General features: G+C 43.3%; 1 protein-coding gene across 1 annotated transcript; it reads left to right on the plus strand.

Moving 5' to 3' along the window:
- Positions 1 to 572: 572 nt before the first annotated feature.
- CREG2 (cellular repressor of E1A stimulated genes 2) lies at positions 573 to 19,905 on the plus strand. The gene is made up of 4 exons (XM_071579781.1): positions 573 to 994; positions 2,909 to 3,078; positions 14,013 to 14,126; positions 15,892 to 19,905. The coding sequence occupies exons 1-4, from the start codon at positions 599 to 601 to the stop codon at positions 16,037 to 16,039; spliced, it is 828 nt and encodes a 275-aa protein (XP_071435882.1). The 5' UTR covers positions 573 to 598; the 3' UTR covers positions 16,040 to 19,905.
- Positions 19,906 to 22,719: the final 2,814 nt, after the last annotated feature.

Here is a 22,719-nt window from a genome sequence, read left to right on the forward strand (position 1 = left end):
CAACGGGAATATTCACGTGGATGCGCTGCCTCCTGCGTTCTCTTTTTTAACAAACGGAGAGAGAGGTCGCCCCTCCGCTACCCGCACAGCTCCGTCTGGCTGGTTGTGAGGTGCGTGTAGAGAACTCACTTTGGTGAGATACCTGCGGGACTGTGCCTGTCGCAGGTGCTCTCACAGTGCTACAGCTGCCCCCGCACACCGCAGTGAGCTCCGGTGGGCTGGAACCGCGGGGGGGAGGGGTGGGAGGTGGAGGGGGTGCCCCACGACTGTCGCGGGCAGGTGCGGGCAGAGGGGCTGCGGAGGGGCAGGACAGCGAGACGGGACGCGCATCCCGCCCTCCCGGGGCGCTCCGAGCACTTGGCTCTGGGCAGGGGGCGCGGCGGGGCCGCGCGGGGCGGGACGGGCGGGGCGGGGCGGGGCCGCGCGGGGCGGGGCGGGGCGGGGCAGGGCCGGGCGGGGCGGGGCGGGGCCGGGCGGGGCGGGGGGGGCGGGGCGGGACGGGGCGAAGCGGCGCGACGGGGCGGGACCGAGCGAGACGGCGCCGTGCGGGACCGGGCGGGGCGGCCGGGGGAGGGCGCGGCGGGAGCTGCCGCAGAAGATGTCGGCGGCGCGGCGGTGGCCGCTGTGGCTGCTGCCGGCGCTGCTGTGGCGCGGCGCGGGGGGGTACGTGGTGGTGAGCTCGGTGTCGTGGCCGCTGCCCGAGACGGGGGCGGCGGCGGACGAGCTGCACAGCTCCTCCACCGAGGAGGCGCTGCCCGCGCTGCTGGAGGAGGCGGGCGGCCTCTGGAAGCAGAGCTACCCGGCCTCGGCGTACCGGGAGGACGCGGCGCTGGGCTCGGGGCCGGCGACGCGGCCCGCGCAGGGCGCCGCCCCCTCCCGGATGTTCTCGTACCGGCGGGAGGGCGGTGGCGCCCCGGGACGCGCCGGCACCGCCCGCGGCCTCGCCCGCCACAACTCCCGCGGCTTCGTGGCGACCCGCGCCGGCCGCGGACAGGTACGGCCCGCGGAGCGCAGGGAGCGGCCGGGATCTGGAAGAGAAATCGCGCTTGGAGCACAGCGAGGGAGCAGGCACGCTAAAACAGCACCAGAGAGGCACCAAAAATTAGGCCAGACAGCAGAGCTGCAGCCTTGGGTTTGCAGAGGGGCTGTTTCAGGAGGAGAAGGAACAGGAGAGTCTGCTGGGCTACCACAAAACCTGTCCATCGCTCCAGCTTTGCCAGCTTAAAGGACGATTTCTCTGTCAGGAGCATTAAACAAAATAGCTGGGCTGCACTGGAGAATGGGGTCATTTTTTCCCGCTTTAAAATATTTCCCTGGCACATCATCTGGTATCATTCAGACAAAATGAAAACAAAAATAAAAAAGGACATCCTTTCTGTTGAAAGTATTCACAGATAATTAATTTACAATTTAAAAATCAGACAAAGTTAGAAGCACATGAATCTTCAGAAAGCTTGGCAGAATTAGTGGCAGTTTATGTTACTGTGAAATAAAGTAACAGGTTGAAAAAAAATAACATTAAATAAATATATACATAGTCACAAGAGGCGTGAAACCCTCAGTGGAATTGCAGACATAATGTAAGCTGCAATTAGTTGCCTCTACTTCTACCTAGAAGTAATACAAAAAAATCTGATTCATAATAAAATTTGGAATTCATGGGGTAGTGAATGATGCTCTGAATGCTAAGCTAGGCTGCCTGTGATCACAATTCCTTTTGGGAATCCAGTGTAGCTAACCTTGCATGACACACTGAGCATTTTAAAAGCAATGGGAATATGTTCTGCATTATTACTGACAGCTATTTTTTTTCGTTGTAACTCTTAAACAAGTATTTTTAGTTTCTAAGTTATGTAGCATCATTAAAGCATTACTTCTTAGGAATGCCAACAAAGACCATTTATAAGCACTGTATGCATTAAAATTTTAAAGGCATATAAACATTAAAAATCAGGAAGCATTCAACCCAAGTAACAACATTATCCAGGATATTCTTATTAACTATTCTTATTTAATTTGATTTTGCTGTAAAGATTTAGCACTTACATTGAATTAATGTATTGACTGATAATTTTACTATTTAACATCTAATAGACCACGAGGAAAGAAGTATCTGAAGACATGAAAAAAAACGCAGTAGTTCATTAGGTATCTTTCATTGTTATTTATAATGGCATGAAAAGCAAAGTAGGACTATAAATCATTATGGAAAATATTAATGGGTGTCATTACTGGACAAGGACATTTTTGCATGTATTATATCCACAGGTCATTGTATGGGAGAAAACTTGAAAACTTGGCTCCTTGGTGTCTCTCCTCTGCTGTGGGAAGAGGCTTGTGCTTGAGGCCCCCCCAGACCTGATGGTCCTGCCCAGGAGGTTGTGCTGATGCCCAGTTTGACTTCAAACTCAATTCTAGCTAAAATGGTTTTTCTCTGCCTTGACAAACTGATACAACGACATTGCAAGTCAAAGTCAAAAGAACAGGCAGACTTAGCATAAAAAGCAGGCTGAATCACAGCTAAATTAGCCCCTATATCCTTTGGGGTTTGAGGAAAGGTATCAGCACTGGTTTAAAGTAAACATTTCTTGACACTGATGGCATTGATTTTAATGCACTTGAACGTTTTTAATTTGGTGGTTCCTTTAAGGTTGTGGAAGTGAAAATGTTTTCTATAGTGTCATGGACAGGACTGAAAAAAAGAAATACAGGAGAGGTCTGTTTTCATAGAAGCATGATAGAACTAATTTAGAGGAGATAGACTAATTTAGAAGGGCTATCTCATGACAACAGAAAGTGGGAGCAATGGGCCTGGTTGTCCTCTCTGTTAGAGCCCTTGAGGGAATCTCCCACATTGTAGACCCTCTGTGTGCAAAGATGTAACCAGTTGCTTATTTGGGTTTTGCAGATCCAAGGCATGCCCTATGGGAACTGTTTACTTCTCAGTGATGGTCCCATCAATAACAGCACTGGAATCCCTTTCTTTTATGTGACACCGAAGGATAACACTGTGACAGATCTCCTGAAGAATCCCATGGCTTCTCTGACCCTGCCAGAGGTAGATGGAAATTTCTGCAGGTAACAGTTTTATCTGCCTACTACCACCCTCAGTGAGAACAGAGACCTCAGAGCGAAATGCTGAGTCCTGACCTTCCATGTTCTGCTTTTATTTTTGTCTCTCACCATCAGCTGCATGCTCCTTCCTAGGTTTGTTTTGCAGTAAGTTGCCCTGGTGAAGCATAGTAGAGAAAAGCAGAGGTGTCACTGAAGTAAGTATATTATAGCATCAACAGCTGGAGTAGCTTTCAGCTTGCACATTAACATAACCTAAATTTTAATTTCTTGGAGGTGCCTACATAAAATCTAGGTGTTCAAGATCATATTCTAGTCTATAGTGAACTAATCAATAAAGTCCATAGAGTTTCAAAGGCTGTCCATGGTAAAGCAGACACCTTGGTTCTGCTGAACCACTCTGGGGGCCCTGCTGATTGCCTTGATGGGGCTATAGCTCTCTGGGTTCCGCAAGGGGATGTTGGGCTCTCAGTTCACAAGTTATACACTCAGGACTGTGACAGTCTAATTTCCAACTCTTCAGAGGATATAACTGAATATCTTTGCAAATTTTTTTTAATACCTTATATATCATAAACAGTCAGTAAATGACCCCAAAATAAAGGATGCCAGGTTATAGGTTTACCAGTCTACATCCAGTCCTAGACTCCTCTCCAGGGACAGCAGTGAGTTGAATTCTTCCTAATCATATCATAGATTCTTAGAATCACAGAATGGTTTGTGTTGGAAGGGACCTTAAAGGCCCTCTAAGTCCAACTCCCGTGCCATGGGCAGGGATACCTTCCAGTAGATCAGATTGCTTAAAGCCCCATCCAGCCTGGCCTTGAAGACTTCCAGGAATGGAGCATCCACAGCTTTTCTATGCAACCTGTTCTAGTGTCTCACCATCCTCACAGTTAAGCATTTCTTTCTAACATCTAATCTAAACCCACTTTCTTTCAGTTTAAATTCATTCTTCCTTGTCCTTCCATGTCCTTGTGAAAGGCCCGTCTAGAGCAATCTTGTCAGCCCCCTTAGATACTGGAAGTCTGCTGTAAGATTTCCCTGGAGCCTTCTCTTCTCCAGGCTGAAGAATCCCAACTCTCTCAGCCTGTCTTCATAGGAGGGGTGGTCCAGCCCTCTGATCATCTTTGTGGCCTCCTCTGGACTCACTCCAACAGGTCCATGTCTTTCTATATGTATAATGAATAACTTCAGCTCACTGAAGCTTTGCATGTGTAAAATGTACCTATGTAAACTCAAAGATGATTCAATTTTCCCCTCTGTTCTTGTCTCCTTGAAAAAGACTTATCTCTACCATATGTTTGTTTACAGTCAAACATCATACAAGCATGTGGCAAAGTTGGCTGGGTTAACCTTATGTGAACTCTTTATGTGATGAGGTACTTGACACTGAATGTGTGTCAGACAGGACTCTCATTACCAAAGCAGATATTAACTGATGTTCCAAGGAGAGAGCAAGAACTGGCTCCTTCAGAAATAAACGACATTAACAGTTTTTACCCCACCCTAAGGTCCTCTTTGGGGCAGGAAAGGTTTTATCTTAAGAGCAGGATTCCCCAACTGAGGATTGCCTTAGGTATCACCCCACCTCTCAAGCCTGCTAGCTGAGAACAGCACTGGGAAAAGCAGTGAACGGCAAATATAAAACGTTACTGTTACACTTGTCTGTATTTAACTCCAGAATATGCTGTTTTCTGAAGAGTTATGTGGTGGAAAAATTAAATATTTCTTAGTCCTAAGCAGTACAGGTACTTTTGGGCTGACATCCTTTTTCTGAGGAATAGAAATTACGGCTTCCTCTGACAATGTGAAACATCTAATAGGAACCATCCATCACCACATTTCTTAAGGTAATTCAGCTTTGAACACCTGAGGAGGTCAACAGCGCAATGAAGTTAACACTGAAATCGTTCTGCTTGTTCCTTAAAGATATTCTTTAATTACTTCATTAAATATTTTGGATTTATCATTTAAAAAATAAATATATCTGTTCTTTCATTACAGGCTAATGGCATTTATTCCTGCTTTCTAAGCTTTCTCAGTCAGTCAAATAGTGAGCTGAATATCTAGACCATGGGCTTAAAAAGGTATTTTAAGTCCTATGTTCTACTACCCAGTGCCCTATTTTCAGAGGCTCAAGACTCGGAGCAGCTTCCATTGATGATAAGTGGTGGTGTTGGGCACTTCTGAAAACTACACACCCGTTTATGCAGTTACATGGCCTTTAGTCCCTGACTTTAAACAGCCACACTTGAAAGTCTTTGTCACTACCCGATTTACCTGTTTGGGAAGTGTCGGTTCACCAACAAAAGAGAAAGCTGCATGATTTATAGAAATATGAAATTCATATACATCACAAACCTTTGGGAATATTTATTCAATGTCTTTGTTAAGTGACTGTTAATGTTCAAACCACTCCACTTTTGTTCAGTATGCCAGATATTTGCTGCTGTTTGTTTTGCAGCCAGGGCAACCCGGATTCTGGGTTCAACCCGGATTCTGGGTTCAGCAGGGCTCTCTAGTCCCCTCTGCAGCCTGAGACTGTGCTGTCTGGTGAGAAGAGCTCTCTGGACACTGCCAAGAAGCCAAACCTGGATAGCCAAGACAGCTTAGGCCGAACTAATTACCAGTTGCCACATCCCTACTCTCCCTCCCTACCATCAGTGACATGCCACCCTGCTCCCCATTGGTTCTGGGCTTTGCCTCACCCTCTGTTGAAATATAAATCTTAAGAAAATTAACCTGACAGTGAGAATAAGGTTATCTGCCAATCCTTCTTCCTTTCCTCCCATGGTCACTGCTGCTCTTGGTCGTGCAATCTCACCCCCTCCCTCCAGCTGACCATATGGTGGGCCTATTTTAGTAACCCAGCAGAAACCTCTTTTTTTTTTTTTTCTGGATGAGATTGCTACTGGCTTAGTAACTTGAATCAGCTCCCCAAGAGCTGGAGGAGAGCAAAGGAGAGGGGATAGGAAAAAATAAGGTAGAGGAAAATAGGATATCCTCATTTTAACATGTAACCATCCTCTAAATACTGAGATTACTACTGAATTGAGTACACAGATTCAGAGTTTGATCAGAGCTCCTTGCATTATTTATTTTGGTTTTCATTATTTCCAGAGTTCTCATCTGGAACAGATACTGGTTGGCATTAGTGCAAAGAACAAGTAATATGGAGAATGAAAAGCTGGGACATTTGTTGATGTGCAGTTTGTGTTTTTGATGATATGAAGATGTGAGCAAGCTTTGGGGCTGTCTCACAGCCAGGAAGCATGTGGACACTGGGATTTTAACTCTCCCCCTATTACTAGGGTCAGAAATGAATTTATATTTTAAACTAGCAATCTGTGAGTGATTTTTACATGTGAAAGTAGCAACATCTACAATTCCAGCCCCACACACCATTCTAGTGTTACCCCACAGAAAAGGCTTCTGCAGGCAGCACAACAGTGAAGAAACAATAAGCATGTCCAGGCCCTGCTGCCAATACTTGGGGTGACCTGTCCCCAGATTCAGGGTGCACTTGACCTGCTGAGATAGCCAGGCTGTGCCATGCAAACAGCACACAGCATCCTTAGTGCAGAGCTTTATGCGGTGGCTCAAGTTTTGTATAGCAAAAGTCTTCTTTATTCACACTATATGAGAGGCAAGACCTTTTACTCTGAGACACCTCAGGCCCTACTAGTATTAAAATGGTATCTGTGAGATTTTCTTTGCAAAGGAAATTGTCATTCTTGTCAGACGTTCTCTTTGTCAAGTGCATCATTAATTGTTTTGGTTTCAAAATAATTATGTTAAATAGCTAAATGAATCATGTTCTACGTGAGAAAGTTCATGTCCTCGTATGCCAACAATGCATTTGTAGCTTGTTTTCATGTGGAATTTTACTAGAATTCCATCAGTAACCTGCTCTGAGTTGCAAGAATGAAAATAAATGTGAAAGCTGATTAGTGCGTGTAGTCAATGCTCCTGGGAGTATTTGGCACTCTCCTGAAAAATGCTTCTGACCTATTGAGTGTAGAAGAAATTTCTGGCCTTTAGAAAGAAAACATAGCTGACATTTTAATAGTCTTCTTGTATCTAATGAGTTTCAAGTGACTTGTGTACACCAATTTGATATAAAATTTATTTAGTAGCAAATTTCATTTGTTTTGTTTCAGAATACACTAAAGTTCCAAAACCTGACAATAAATATTTTCACTTTGAATGATGTAAGGAACACAGATTGGCTTTTTTGGTGCTCCAGCCTTAATATTTAATCAGCTGGAGGGAAAATTTGAAAACCCTAAACTAGTAAGAGAAATAGTATTTAAAAATGAAAGAAAGAGAGCTGCGATGCATCTGACTAGGCACTGATTGCAAGACATTTTAGTGTGGCAGCTACAGTCCGGATTCCTCATCTCTGACCTGGAGATTGACATTTCCCAGAGGGAGACCAGCTGCCCCTCTCTGAGAAGGCTCTCTGATGGCCATGATAGAGACAGCATTTGTTAGCAGCTACACAGCATCCTATCTGAAGGCTGAAAAATGGATAATAGAGGCAAGAAAAATTAAATGGTTCAGGGATATAAATAGACTAAGCTGGTATGTCTATGCCACAGACAAACTGAAAAGATTGAGTCCCATTCTTGCGGCTTTCAGAGAGAGCAAGACTCAGCCCGACATTAAAGAATAGAGCAGCTATTGTTCTAAACACATTTTCCAATACACAGGCTGCTCAGAGGATCCCTCCTTCCAAGTAAGCTCCTGGGTCTGCCTCATTACAGCTGCAGTCTGGAAAACAGGCAATTAATTTTAAACGTGTGTCACCTCCTTGACATCAGGTTCAGCACATTCATAGGGACCCACTGCAGCTGTCCCAGAGAAGGAGCAGTTACATGCCTGCCATGAACTGGTTTTCATGCAAGAGAAAAGCAGCCAGTTTTGGGGTCAATGCACCACTATTTTTCTTTCACTATTATTTTGGAGGGTGGTTTTTCAAATCCACACTGCAGACTGTGAATGATTTTGAGGGATTCAGATTCACCTCCTGATTTAAGACCTCCACCAGGGGTGACTCCATCACAGGCATTTTACCCACCATGCTCATCTCGTGCTTGAGGTAGCAGATTGGCATGATCAGGCAGATGTTTTCAGTGGCTATAAGCTGGCTCCTAAACTCTGTAGGTTTCCTAAACTCTACAGTGAAACTGCTGATGGGAAGTGCTGAGAATCCCATACTTCTGTATACCACCAGACCATGAGGAGAGAAGAGGAATTTGATGGTTTAGGGTCCCTGCTGCATGGTGGATCAGCAGCACACAATTCATTCCCTGGGCAATCCTGGGAGACAATAAGCCTGCCATGGGTGGCAGGCACAACCTTTGAGATGTCAGGTGGCCACCCAACATATAACTACCCCTGGGTTTGTGGAGTCACAGTTTGTTAATACATGGATTGATATAACAAGAGAAATTATGCATGCAGAAGACAAAGGCCAAATTCAGACATCCATCAGTTTTTGAGATCCACTTCCTGATTCTGTGGCACAGACACATTTCTAGTTCTGGTATTTATATTGACCCTTTTTAGTCATGTGCAAAAGATTATGTCAGTAGCTGTTCCTGAAAAATCTGTATTTAAAAAATCACGAAGATACCAAATTAGAAAGTCAAACATGAAACCTACTATCATCATGACCCAATGCACACAATACAGCTCTAAATTACTATTTTTTTCCTGTATTCTTAAATAACCAATTTCCTAACATCCCTTTCCAGTGAAGTAGTATGTGTTCCTCTGACTCTGTTTACAAAAATAGTTGATGCTGTGATTCTTTTTTTTCCCTCCGTGAATTGTCTATGATTAAAGTATATAAAAGTTTCCTGCTGGAAACACAGAGTTCAGCTGAAAAAATGAGTTGTTATTGTCAATGAAGACAGACCAACGGAGTGCCTTCACTTAACACATTGTAATTAAAATAGTCTGGGAAGGAATATATTCTAGAAAGACTGAAATAATTTAAAACATGAAAACAGATATACCATGAATACAGACTCACTTAGATGCAGAATAGCCACTTATCAGTACTCAAACCGACTTTACATTCAAAAGAGAAGACGTCTTCCAAAAGCGAAGATGTCTGACTGTCTTAGCTAGCTCCCAAACATGGCTGATAAAGAAATTCTTGTTAAAATCAGAGCAGGGCAGAACTGCCCAGCCATATCCGGTTGAAGGCCAGCAACAGCTTTTCAGATTATGAAATTGCTTTCAGCAGAGATTTTGTTTGATGTTCATACCACGCAGATTAGCAGCACCAATACATTCTTTCTGCTTCGGAGCCTGGCAGCTGGTGGTCAGCAAATGAAATGTATGAGGATAACTTACTTTTCAAAATTTAATCACATTTATGAATCAAAATTATATGCACTTTACAGTAATTCTCTAATAACATAGCATTCCCTTCTTTCCATTCTGTAGATTTTAGGGGACAAAAATCCTATGATGTGTTGTATATACTAGAAAATAACTCTGCTTTTTTCACCTTGTGCCCAGTTTGGGGCTATGTGAAGAGATGCCCTGTGCAGGGTGTGACAGGGTGCCTAACCTGCATCCGTGGGAGGGGACAGGGATGAGCTGTGTCGGCATCCAGTCCCCACCTCCTAATTACACGGTTTTGCACCACTGCTGTCATTATAGGAGAGGTTAGGATGTGTGGAGGCGGTCACATGACACATGAGCCGTGTGCTTTAAAGTAGAACGAAAAGTGCAAGAAAACTGTTCTCTGGGGCTTTCTGCTTGGCTCTCTGTCTCTCCTTTGCTGCAATAGGAGAAAGCTCTTTCCCAACTTCTTTTCTCTTCCATTCTGCTCAAGAAGTACAAGGATAAGAGCAGTGCTTTCTCACAGAGGAGGGAGAACTGTATTCAGGGGATATGGGAAGGATTTATGTATCCTGACAGGGAGGATAGAAGGTCTTGTTTCTTCGGGGAGTGGAGGAGAAGGATGTCAGCTGCTCTATGGGAAAAGGAGGCTGGGGAAGAAGAAAAAGAGAGGGATTCCTCTCCATAGACCTCTGCTTCTGTCTCGAGACCCTGTAATATTACTGAACCCTTCTGCCTTTCTCATACCAATTCTTTCTTGAGGACACCTGACTTTCCTTCTCAAGTGCTTTTCCTCTCAAACTCTTATTTTACTTTTACTGCTGCTCTGTGTCAGATCTGTGTCAGCTCACTAACAGATCGCAGAGGCTGATACTGAAAACAATACTGAGGGATACTTTTGATCAGAAACCAGGAGATGGAGAGGATTCAGTCAAAGCAGGGATCTCCTGTGAAAGGGAATCCTAATGAAGACCCAACATCATCACCTGATGTGCCACTATAACCACAGCAGCCCGAACTACGGGTTCATCGCATCTGGACTTGGATAGATGTTGTATTAGAACCTTCTAATTAAACAAGAGATGGCTAGTGTAGTAAACAATTTAATGAGTAGATGGCACTCTTTACTCTGAACCACTCTTGAACCGTGACCCAAAAAGCATGGAGTAAAATAAGTGGGACATGTTCATCAGCAGTGCACTTCGTGCCATTTCATCTCTCTTGTGAAACATATTTCACTTGGATACAGGCCCCTCTTGAAGCTCAGTAAAGCTGGCACCTCTGTAAGTGAATGTGGCTCATGTTGTCATCTCACATGCTTAGAGGAGAACTGCCTGGACTGGGTCAAACTCTGCATACCTAGTTTGCTCACTGTGAGCAGAGGAACAGGAACAATGAATTCTCTCTTTACTAATCAGATGAATAAGGGCGGTCCCGTGGGTGTAAAGCAGAGCACTCTGGACTCTGAATCCCAAAGACCTGAGTTCCAGTCTCAGTGGGGACCGTCCCCTCGCAGTTCAATGTCTCCCTGTCATCCGATCCTGTCAGATCTCGGATGCTCAGTTAGTACCGGGTGCTGTGACAGTCCAGAGGACTTCACTGTCACTGTCCAAGTTTGCTTGGCTGTGGCAAATGGACCTCAGGACTTAAACGGTGGGGCAAGTTCTGTGCACGCTGTGCCTCACCTAATAAGTCCACTGTGCAGGCTGGAAGGGCACACCCACGTGGGGAGAGCCCTTCCCAAATTTTCGTTCACAAAGTCTGGCCATACATACAATCAGATGAATGATTAGAATGATCTCTCTTAATGCACTGTCTTCTTATAAAATGCGTAAACTGAATCTTCTTCCATTTTAATCTAGCTTTCCTAATTTTCTGCAACAAAGTGTATGTATTCTGAATAAGCATGAAATAATGTGTTCCCCTTTTGCTTGGTCTCCTTCCACAGTTACCTGTTTTCTTTTCCCCTCAGTTTCTGTTTTAACATAACCTTCATGAAGTCCTCACCAGGGAGACAGAGGACCTGATTCCTGTAAGGACAGGGCCTGAGAAATCACCTCGAGTTTCCTCAACAGAGCAACAATATCATCGTCTCTGCCCCTGGCTCTGCCTCCCCCTCGCCTGGGGTCAGCAGCACACAAATGTTACATAAAGCTGCTCCTCCACACCTACTTGTTCTTGTGCCAGCAAAGATAAAAGGAACCCAAGGACTGAGAGCTGAATGTGTTTATACAGAAGGCAATAAGAGACTAGTGAATGCATGACTAGACCTCTACAGTCGTAAGGGAGGAATATTTTAGTAAATATATCTATTTGTCCCTGGTATCCCTTTATTATCTTTTGTAAAAATATGAGGTACATCCCTGACTATATCCCTTTACTACTAGGAAGCAAATCCTGCATTTATGTTAGTTGTGCTGGTAAAAGCACTGAAAGCTCTAGACCTGTTCACAACATTTAGAAGTGGTAGCTGTAAGTTTAGTGATTTTTGGGGGTTTAAGAAATACAAATTCACACTTTATTAGGGAACTACTATGCCAAAAAACCTAAGCAGAAACAGATTTACTTCAGAATATGAAGGGTTCCTTTGAAAAAGAAAATACTAATGCTAATGTAAGATTAGAATACAAGGTTCCTATTCTGAAACAGAAAGCCTATGATAAGAGGCAGCCCTGAAAGCAAAACCAACAAAGTAATAACAGTGTGCTGAATTGAAATGTATCATTGTCCTGTAAAGCTCTTCCAAAACTTCACCTAACATGATCTTGACAAATAATTTGTTTGCCTTGTTTCCTGGAAAAACAAACTGACCTTCCAGAATATTATTCCAATGTGCAAAATTAAATTTGAATAATTTTTACTGGCAAGATAATATTGCCTATATTTATATGTGTTTTGGTGGATGAGTGTCTCATTGGACCATGGGTGCTGAACAGCCACACAACACCCAAAGCCTATGCAAAAGAAATTCAAGGAGCTTCAGGTGTCCCCAGGGCATGGAGCTGTGTTCCTTAGGGACAGGGTGCTCTCAGGCAACTGTGAGCCAGATATGAAATGACATCTTCAGGCAGTGTGAGTTAGCACTAAGGATCTATAGAGTGCCAAGGTGATCACATAGACAAGTTTGTGCTCCAGATACACATTGATAGAAAATAAACCCAGTGCCAGAGTAGGAAGCGCAGATTTTCAGATACTTAGAACACCATTCATTTATTGTTTTATAATAAAAAGAAAATTTACTAGAGAAAATTAGATCATTATACATTGATGTGAGCAGAAGGTCTGAGCTTGATCCTTGGCTAGTGCCCTTCCTTGCACACAGTAAGCCTTTGCCCAGAAGTTGTTAAGCTGAACATCCCCTTCAGTCAACTGCCGCTCCAGACTGAACAGGATGCTGAAAAAACATTCCAGAGATTATGTGACTGCGAGTGGCCCTTTGGAGGTCAGGCTACAGGCAGTGCCAAGTGCTTACTGGGCATAGCCAAGTATCAAACGGCCTCTTATACTTCCTTGTGTTTCTCTGTTCATGGCCCTCTCCGGAGAAGCAGTTACTTTATCCAGTGAGCTACATAGTCTTTCATAACCATCTGTGGAGAATCTGCAGGTGTTAAATTAGCTGCAGGAGGATGTCCATATGTTTCCTGCATGCACTAGACACACACTGAGAATTATAACCAAAAATGAAGCCATTGCAGATTGCACACTGTTAAGGCTAAAGGGCTCAAGCCAAGATCTTTAAGTAAAACTGCACACAGATGAGATGTAATTTACTGTAATTTGCTGCTTCCAATTAAACACAGAAGAAGAAATGCAGCCTTCATTTCCTAATGCATTTTTTGGGCTTACATGGGAAGACAGTTCCCTGAGATGCTGAGTCTCAAACTGCTGGCAGTGGGACTTGGGCCTGCTCAGCATTCACCAGCATTCAAGCCTTTGGTCATTGCATACAACATTTTTTTGCAATTGGTCGATTTACTTATGATTTATATCCTTGTATTTTATATGTCAGACTCAGCAATTGCCCTGCAGCTACTAATGGGAGTTATTTATTATTACTGTATACAAAGAGCCAAAAAGCAACAGTTACAAGGTAATTGAGAATTTGTTTTAATAGATCTTGTCTATTTGGTGTAAACCACTTGAAAAATGAATAAAAAATGAAAAATAATGTGGTTTTTAGGATAAGCACAAGGAAAAGACCTTATGTTTTACATACAACTACATGCATTCGTAGTTTTTTTGTAGACATAGGCACAGACTAACCATCTCACAGTTTGCAGAATCCTGAATACAGGTCACTACATCTGTCTGTGAAAACTGCCATTTTCATATTTTTTACAAGTCAACAGGTTTTGTGATTGTAAATTAAGATTAAGCAAGTATCTACAGCAGAGCTATGTGTCAGGCAAGTATCCCTTCAAGATCTCTCCCCTCCACCAAATGGTATAGCTGAGCATAGAAAAGACCTGCAAGGGCTTGACAAAGCTTTCTATTTGTGAGCAGGAGTTCCCATTTCTCAAAAAAAACTTAAGAAAGAAATCAAGCCGTTACTCATAAGCATTTTTGTCTGTGCACAGAAAAAATGTAATTGATCCAGAGGATCCAAGGTGTGCCAGGCTGACTCTCATGGGACAAATGGTCGCGGTGCCTCCGGAGGAAGTGGAATTTGCCAAGCAAGCAGTGTTTTCCAGGTCTGTATCTAACAGGCACACAGTAGAGTGCAACCCACAGGTTTGAGACACATACACAAATGTGGCCATTTGGTACAGAAAATCAGAGAAGTAACAAGCTTGCTTGATCTTTACTCTGGGGCCACAAAGCATGTTGGCTCCTGTGTGGCTTGGAATGACAGACCTCCTTTTAACTCCTGAGGAAACAAAATATGGAAATGCAATTAGTTGGTGTTGGATTCCAATAAAGCACGTAGTTTATAATCTGGGGATTACGAAAATATTTCACCTGGTTCCAAGGAGAGATTCCATAAATCCAGGGTGTATTTGTTATCTTTCATGATTCTACCCCACTTTAGGACGGGTAATGCTCTTCAGCTATAGCTTCCTATGCAGGGACAGAGCAGAGCTCTGCTGCCTTTGGGCTTATAAGTATTTTCAGGGTGGAACTTATGGGTTTTATTGCCTCTCCTGACATACCAGCTGCTACAAAGCCACAGTACTTACTCAACAGTCTCCTTTGAACGATGCAAGCACAACCCAGATGCCTACGCACACACACAGGGGTGTGCCATCATGTCCTCCAGTGGGTCTTCAGCCTCAACCTTAGCTGGGGCACACACCTCCCACACAGGCTGCCAGGGATGGTCCTCCAGCCACACCTTACCTGGTCAGTCAAATACTGCTGGGAAACTGGGATGAGCTGGGACCCAAAACAGCCTGGAGGCGATACTCTCTCTGGCCTATGGGAAGGGGTAAGGGTGGGACTCTTGTCAGTGGTGCCATTGATAGCCAAAATGGGACTGCGGACAGGCAGGGCCATATTGGCACAGGAGCCTTTTTTACAAATTTTGCAGGAATAAGATTTCCATGTGAGCCAAAGTCTACCAGTGCCTCAGCAAAGAATGCTCCACTGTCAGGGTGCAAAAGCCAGAACAACATGGTGAGGGCTGCCAGGGCAAACCCCATCCAGTGCAGGCATCATCTGGAGCTACTTCCCAGTGCCACAGTTGTAGGTGCTCAAAGGGACAACTCAAAATGGTGGGAAATCCCATTTTCCCAACCAGAGGGAAACCAAGAGGTTGCCAAACCAACCATCTCCACTGCAGGGTCCTCTGCAGGCATAGCGAGGCAGTAGGCCAACCATGCCCAGACTTGCACCACTTCCTCTCGTGCTCCCATGAATATTGCAACTTGAGCTGTTGTACCCACTCTGTGCATCGCTGCTGAGCTTTCTACAGATGCGCTTTCTGGGGCTTGGGGACCAGGTATCTGCACCCAGTATTGATGTCAGGGAGAATCTCTTTGACCTAAGGGCAGGCAAAAGAAATGAGACAGAAGTACAGGATGAGAAGGCTGTAGGAGGTGATAGCTTGCAGAGTCTCTGCTCTACCTGCTACCCAGTTGACTCCTGCCATACCACAACTGCTACCAAAGATGCAGAATTTTCAGAACATTGTTTCCTTTGCACAGATACAAGCACACATTCAGAGAATCTCGTCTAACTATTTTTCACTTACTCAGAGACTAAAAAACATCTGCCTTTAGAGATGGGATTCTGCAATGGGGGACGTGATGTTCGCTGGCTGCCTGTTTTGCAGTTCTCCCCGACTGGGCTATGGAAGATCATAAACCTTACAGCAAGGGAGGGCCAAAAAGAGGAATGGTGGTGGTTCTCGGAGCTCAGGTTTCACTCTGGCTGAGCACACCAGACTGAATCAAAAAGCAGACTATGCATATTCTTTGGCACATCTTTTAATTTTTTTCCTTTTCTTTGTCCTTTCAGGCATCCTGTCGTAAGAAAGTGGCCTCGTAGCTATGAGTGGTTCTTCATGAAAATGAACATTGAGCATATCTGGCTTCAAAACTGGTATGGAGAAGTTTCTGCCATTGCAGTAGAAGAGTATTTAAAAGCGGTTCCAAGTAAAGGATGATTGAACGTGCTTTAAGATAGAAATCTCCTGAGTTTCCAAACACTTTTAAAGTTTCATGCTGGATGGTTACTTTACTGTGATATTTTTTTCTTTTCCCAAAAGGCTTCAAAATAGCCCTGTCTGACATAGAGCAGAGTGAAAATAAATCAACACAGACTTTCAAATTATAAAGGAGAGGTGGATACTAACCCTACCCTGCAATGTACAAACTTGTTATTTCAAGCAGGCAGTGCGTCATCTTAAACGCTGTTTAAAAATGCTTTGTATCTGTTTGTTTTGACTTCTATTGCTGTGCACCCACAGGGAAACTACAGTATGTGCTAAATATAATGTTCTGATTTGCAGAAAAAGCAAATTGCCTACTCAGAATCCTCTATGGATTGTGGAGGTATTACTCTTGCTTGGTCTCCTTTGATTTGTAAATACGCTAAGAGAAATTTAATAGCTGCAAATTCAGGTATTTAAATTTAAAAATACATTATGCTAAAGCTGTCCTCTTTCCCTAACTTGTGTTTTCTACGTATGCTTTTCCCTAGTTAGATAATTTGATACTTCACTTGGAAATTGAGTAGAACTTCTCCACTTCAGTAGAAAAAATGAAAGCAGTTCAAAGAACACAGCTCCAATAAAACTCGTCTCTCACTGACACAAAGCTGGTTAAACACATTAAGGGCCAAAATCAAATCAGCCCCACAAGGATTATCTCAATACAAGTGTTAACATTGTCATAAGAAGAATTTAAGTAAATGTTCTCAGCTAGCCTGTTCCTGTTGAGACAGGAAAAGTATTTTTAATAGCCTGTAGTCCCAAATTTTTTTGCCTCCCTTCTCCAGCCACTGCTTTATTTTTAACTCTTTGGTGCAACTGATTTTTGTAAACCCTCACTAACTCACTGATGGGTGGAGCAGTCCCTTAACATTGTTTCCTCACCAAGATTTAAAGGGCTTGTTCATGCATTCATTTTTTAAAGAAGTCTGAAGATGTTAGGTATTTCAGGCCACAAAAAACTCTCTTTCCTACTATGGAAAATGCAAACTTGTTGCAAACACATTATGAATAGGAATCTCATGTGATAATACCAAAAGAGTTAAAAGGTATTTTAATCACCTTCAGCCCTTTCTCTAGATGTCCTCATGGAAAACTTATTCAGCAGTTCCTAAGGGTATCACAGAAAGAATGTTCCCATGGCTAACCAGCCAAGTCACTACACAGTTTGAAAATGATATGGCTGTTCTCCCTGTTACATATAAGAAAGAAACACATTGGGATGGGGTTACTGTGCCTGTGGGGAAGGTCTTCCAGCATCCTTGGGAATGCACTTGAGCTCTGGACATCAGCCCACACTACGTCTATGCTGGGGAGGAGCCTGGGTGCCTGGGTGAGTGACCTGAGCTGGTACAGGTTAATCCCTGGGCAGAGCTCAGAGGCAGCTGTGTGAACCATGATCAGCTGGAAGCCAATTAAGTGGAGCTGAGCTTGTTTTGATTCAGGCATGGAGAGAGGGTGTCATTCCCAGAACAGAGATGGGCACCATGCTGGTTTAACTCACAGGGGCCACTTAGCCTTTGGATGAGTCCCGGCCTCCTGGACTCCAAGCATCACTACCATTCCTGATAATCTGTAAGAATCAAAGGCAGAGGAGAGGGGAAAACTTTGTTTAGATACACACTAATATGTTTTTTTTCTTGTCTTATTGCCAGAGACTCTGTTAGTAGTGCAGATTTTTGCAGAGGTAATTACACAAAAGGAGGAAGTGTCCTGCCTGAATCTATTTCCTTCTTTTTTTTCTTGGCAGATGAGTAGCATTTTCCCGTTTGAGTTTGCCTCTGAATCTTGCACTGTGTATTACTGAAGCAAAATGCCCCACCCAATACAGATTTATAGAATACCATCAAATCCTCCTTGATTCAGATCATTTTGCCATGGAGATCTGTGTCCACTATGGATTTGATAATGTTGCCCATCAGGATTAGCAGGAAGAGTAGTAGACCTTGTAAGGGAAACTATGCAAGTGTAACACTTCTGTGGAACTGTAATTACATGTTTTATTATCCCAGTTCACACCTATTCCCAGAAAAATCTGAAATGCATATTCTGTCTCCGATCCCTAAATGTATGTATGGCCAGACTTCGAGAACGAAGATTTGGGCAGGGCTCTCCCCACGTGGGTGTGCCCTTCCAGCCTGCACAGTGGATTTTTTAGGTGAGGCACAGAGTGCGCAGAACTGGCCCCACTGTTTAAGTCCTCAGGTCCATCTGCCACGGCCGAGCGAGTTTGGACAGTGACAGTGAAGTCCTCTGGACTGTCACGGCACCCGGTACTAACTGGGGCTGACCCTGCTGAGCATCCAAGATCTGACAGGATCGGGTGGCAGGGAGGAATTGAACTGCCAGGGGACGGTCCCCACTGAGACTTGAACTCAGGTCCTTGGGATTCAGAGTCCAGAGTGCTCTCCTTTACACCACAGGACCCCTAAATACACACACGCACACGCACACCCACACCCACACCCACGCACACACTCTCACTCTCAATCTCACACAGATTAAGCAAATCCAAAGTAAAAAGTTAGTGTTTAAACAAACCGAAGAAAAGAGGAAGAATTTTAGAAATGCTGCTGTTACTATACTCTCAGTTTCACTTACATCCCCTGGCAACAGTGACATGGTCTTGAGTCCTCTTCATTAACTTATTAACTTGCCTTTTGAAGCAGTAAGGGATTGTGTCAATGATGTACACTAGAGCCTTAATGGTTTAAGAAGTTAGTTAGTACTAAGAAAGGTTTTGAATTTACAACACCCTACTTGCTATAGGCTGTTGCCCTGGACACACAGATTAATTGGAGTAACTTCTCTATTGTAAAATGACACATTCATCAAGGTTTTCTATAGGGACCTGCTCAGAGACTCTTGACGGAACATCAAAACATGAAATAGTGATGGCATGTAAAATGACAAAAGGAGCTTCATGAAGAAATGCTGTCTTAAATCACTTGTTCTCATTTCATGCTTCCTTCACCCAAGGAATAGCTACTATAGAAGTCCTTGAAAGTTTGTAGAAAATCATCCAAAATATGATTTGAGGATTTTTGAACGGAATTTTCCAGACCAAAAAAAAGGAGAAGTGATAGTAGTTTGCTTAATTTGGCTTTACAATCTTATTTATATGCCAGTTCCAATTTTTCTTTAAAGTGACAAATGTCTCAAGTGATATTGGACATCACATGGTAAGTGATGTTTGTGAAAGCTTTTAACCCAAAGAGTGTTATTTGAAATATAATAACAAAATCATAGTTTCTTGAGACTGTAGAGTCTGATCTTGCTTCAGATCAAGTCAAAAGCAAAAATCCCATTTATTTGTTGTGCTTTAATTATTAGATCAAACCAGCATTTAAAAAAACCCTCTTGATAAGTTCTTATGAATTCATTAAGCATTTCAACTAGCTGATGTGTAATTTCCACGTGTACTCTATTATTTCTGTAGTTTCCCAAAAAACACTTGTTGTGCACCATGTTTAAAAATCTAAGTGTGGTTTTGCAATACTTAAGAGATGTATTTAGTCATTTCTGTATACTTACTGAAAAAAGGAAAACAATTTTGAATAGTTGGGTTCTCACTTTTTGCTAATTTGTGCAAAAGTAATGCATATACAGGATTTAAGCTCAGCTGGCTTGAACTGCTGTTCTTATTTAACCAAAGAATGCTCTGTTTGATTAAATTTCCATCACTCCAGTGGATGAAATGCAACCTATATCATTTCTGGATGTATACTGTCATTTGCAATGTATTTTGATTTCTAAAAATGTTGAAAGTTAAAAAATGCCCATGGAGAAGAAATCCAAATAAAACTAATTTAAAAGTGGAACCTGTATTAGAATATTTTTCGGTACAGGATTAGCCAGAGTAACTGACCTTTTGCTAGCAACCATTATAACATCTGATCTGAAAATCTGGGGTTTTTTCTTTTTTTTATGAGTTTTCCATAACCAACTAATTTCTCTCAAATATTTATGGGAATTGAGATGCAGATCTGCCTTTTCTCTGGTGAGAAAAGCCTAGCCAAGCACTTTTTATCATTCCTTCATCTTCTCATTACTGTGAGCTTTCACTGTGATAGTTAAATGTCACTCTTAAAGTTTGCTCTTCTTGTCTGCATGTAGGGACTAAGTACTCCCCTCTCGGATTTGCATTAATGGTGTTTTGGAAGTTTCCTCGGTGCTACTTTTTCCCTTGACAGCCTTGCTCTTACAAGTTCTTGTTACAGCTTGTACTCTGCTGTCCATTTTCCTCTGCCACGTTTTCTTAAGCCAAGACTGACAATTTCACCTTTTCATCTTGCTTTCCTGCACCATCTCCTTTCAACAAAATTCAAGCTCTCATACAAAAATTCCCACTTCATATCTCATAAAATCTATAGAACAGAATACAATAGAATAACAGCCTATGTTAGAATAGAACAGTGGCCTCTGTTTCCTATTTACACCTTAAGTCTTTGTCTTGCCCCTGGTTGGACTGCATTTACTGTGAGAACCATGACAACACTTCCCTAACCTGTACAGATTACAGTCAACATCAGCTTCCTATTTCCAGTAACTCATATTTTTAAAAGATCATTTCCTGCAGCTGTTCTTTTCCTTTTTAATTACGCTTTTTACTTTTACCCCGTTTTCAGAGTGGAGTCTGATTATACCAAGTCTTTAACTTATTTACAAAAAATAAAATCTTATCTGGACAACATTTTTAGAATCACTGAAGGACTGCCACTTCTTTTTTGATCTGCTTTTTGCCAAACACTGAATTCATGCTTCTTCTGAATTGTCTATCATCCTTCAATATGACTCACCTCTTACCTGCCTCTTCTCTGCCACAACCTCCACATACCCTCTCCCATCTAACATTCTGTTAGATGTTTCTGTTTCCTTATCCTCTTTTCCCTATTTTCTCATTAACTTTATTTTTACTGTATTATTCCCTCAACTTCCAATGTCTTCTCCACAGCTCCTTCCACATTACTATGTCTGCTCAGTCTTGTCTGTCTTCTTGATTTGGCCACTTTAATCTTGCTTTCACAATGCTCAGTGCCTTGAGAGAGAGTCCTAACACTGCCAAGTGGTATTTTGGGAGAATGCTAAAGAGTTGCTTTAAGAAATACTTTGGATTTTAAGGTATTTGTTTGTTTGTTTGTTTGTTTGTTTGTTTAAACAGTCACTCTGGAACAGAAATGGGAACATGTTGGCCTTGATGCTTACACAGAGTGGGGCAGTTCACTGAGCTCATGGCTTATCCCAATGTTATCTTCTGCACAAACTGTTCCAGGCTCTATTAGACCCTGTCTGCGTCAGCAGCCACAACATATAATCACCATTAGGAAGGACATCAACAAAGTTTGACAGTGCTGTTTGACAGCATAGGTAACAGTGTAGGATCACACAACTGTTGACCTCTGAAGGAAAACAAGCCACATGAGACCATTCAAAACAGGCTGGTGAAAACAAGCATTTTATTTTAGAGGCTGGGAAAAGGTACAGATGTGTTCTATGAAAGAATAGGTAAGACTTTAAATGTGTTTATTTAAGAAAAGTATATGTCAAATACTTCTAATGGAAAACAAATCCATAGAATGATCATGTTTATTCAGTACCTTCATTTCTTATTTAAATACATTGTCCTCCAGACATGGTACTGACCCTCACCATTTTTCATCCTTCTGGAAGGAGCTCCCCTCAGCACAGGAGCACAGGCATTGTTCACCTCTGAATGTGCATCGCTCTGTTCACTCGTGGCTGTGCACTGCTCTGTCCCTGACTGTGCACCCCTCTGTTCCTGGCTGTGCACCCCTCTGTCCCTGGCTGTGCACCCCTCTGTTCCTGGCTTTGTACCACTCTGTTCCTGCCTTCCCACCACTCCTTCCCTTCTGTCCTTGCTTCTGGCACTTCAGCCACCCTCCAGCCGTCAGGAGGCCACGCTTCACTCTGAATGAGGGCGAGGTGTGCCACGGAGGGTGTGGTGGTGACTCACTGAAGCTCACACATGTGTCGGTGCTCAGCTCACAGACAGGACTGGATCCGTCCCCGGGGCCCAGGCCGAGCAGCCCCAGGTTGGCTGCAGTGGACACGCTCCATGAAGGAGGCACTTCAGGCACTGGTGTGGCGCAGGGGGTTGAGCTTTGCCCCCGAACCAGCGCCGTCTGGCCAGCAGGAACCCATTCCTGCCCTGTGCCGGGAATAGTGTGACCAGCAGGACCAGGGAAGCGATTCCTCCTCCCTGTACTCTGTACTGGTGTGATAGTTTTGATCCAGGCCTTCCCTAGTAACCAGTTGTAACCAGGGAAAGACCCATTTCCCAGGTATTCCACACTTGATTTTTCCACGTAACAAGGGAATATAACCCTGATATTAGCTCAGTTGGTTAAAACTTGGTTGCAATAATGCTAAGGTCATGGGTTCAATCCCCTATGTGGGCCATTGACTTAAGAGTTGGAGTTGATGATCTTTGTGGGTCCCTTCCAACTCAGAATAGTCTGTGATTCTGTGAGAGAGATACTGGAAGTTGCTGTTTTCTTCTTCTTCTGGCGAGGCTTGGGAGCAGGGAGTCCAGGCATCAGTCTCTATTGGAGCCACGCAGGAGATCATGAGAGGTAGAGAGTGAGAAGGAGCTGGTTTTCTTTTGAGAGTTGTTG

This window comes from Pithys albifrons, chromosome 1, assembly GCF_047495875.1.
Source record: "Pithys albifrons albifrons isolate INPA30051 chromosome 1, PitAlb_v1, whole genome shotgun sequence".
In the NCBI taxonomy this organism is placed as follows: Eukaryota; Metazoa; Chordata; class Aves; order Passeriformes; family Thamnophilidae; genus Pithys; species Pithys albifrons.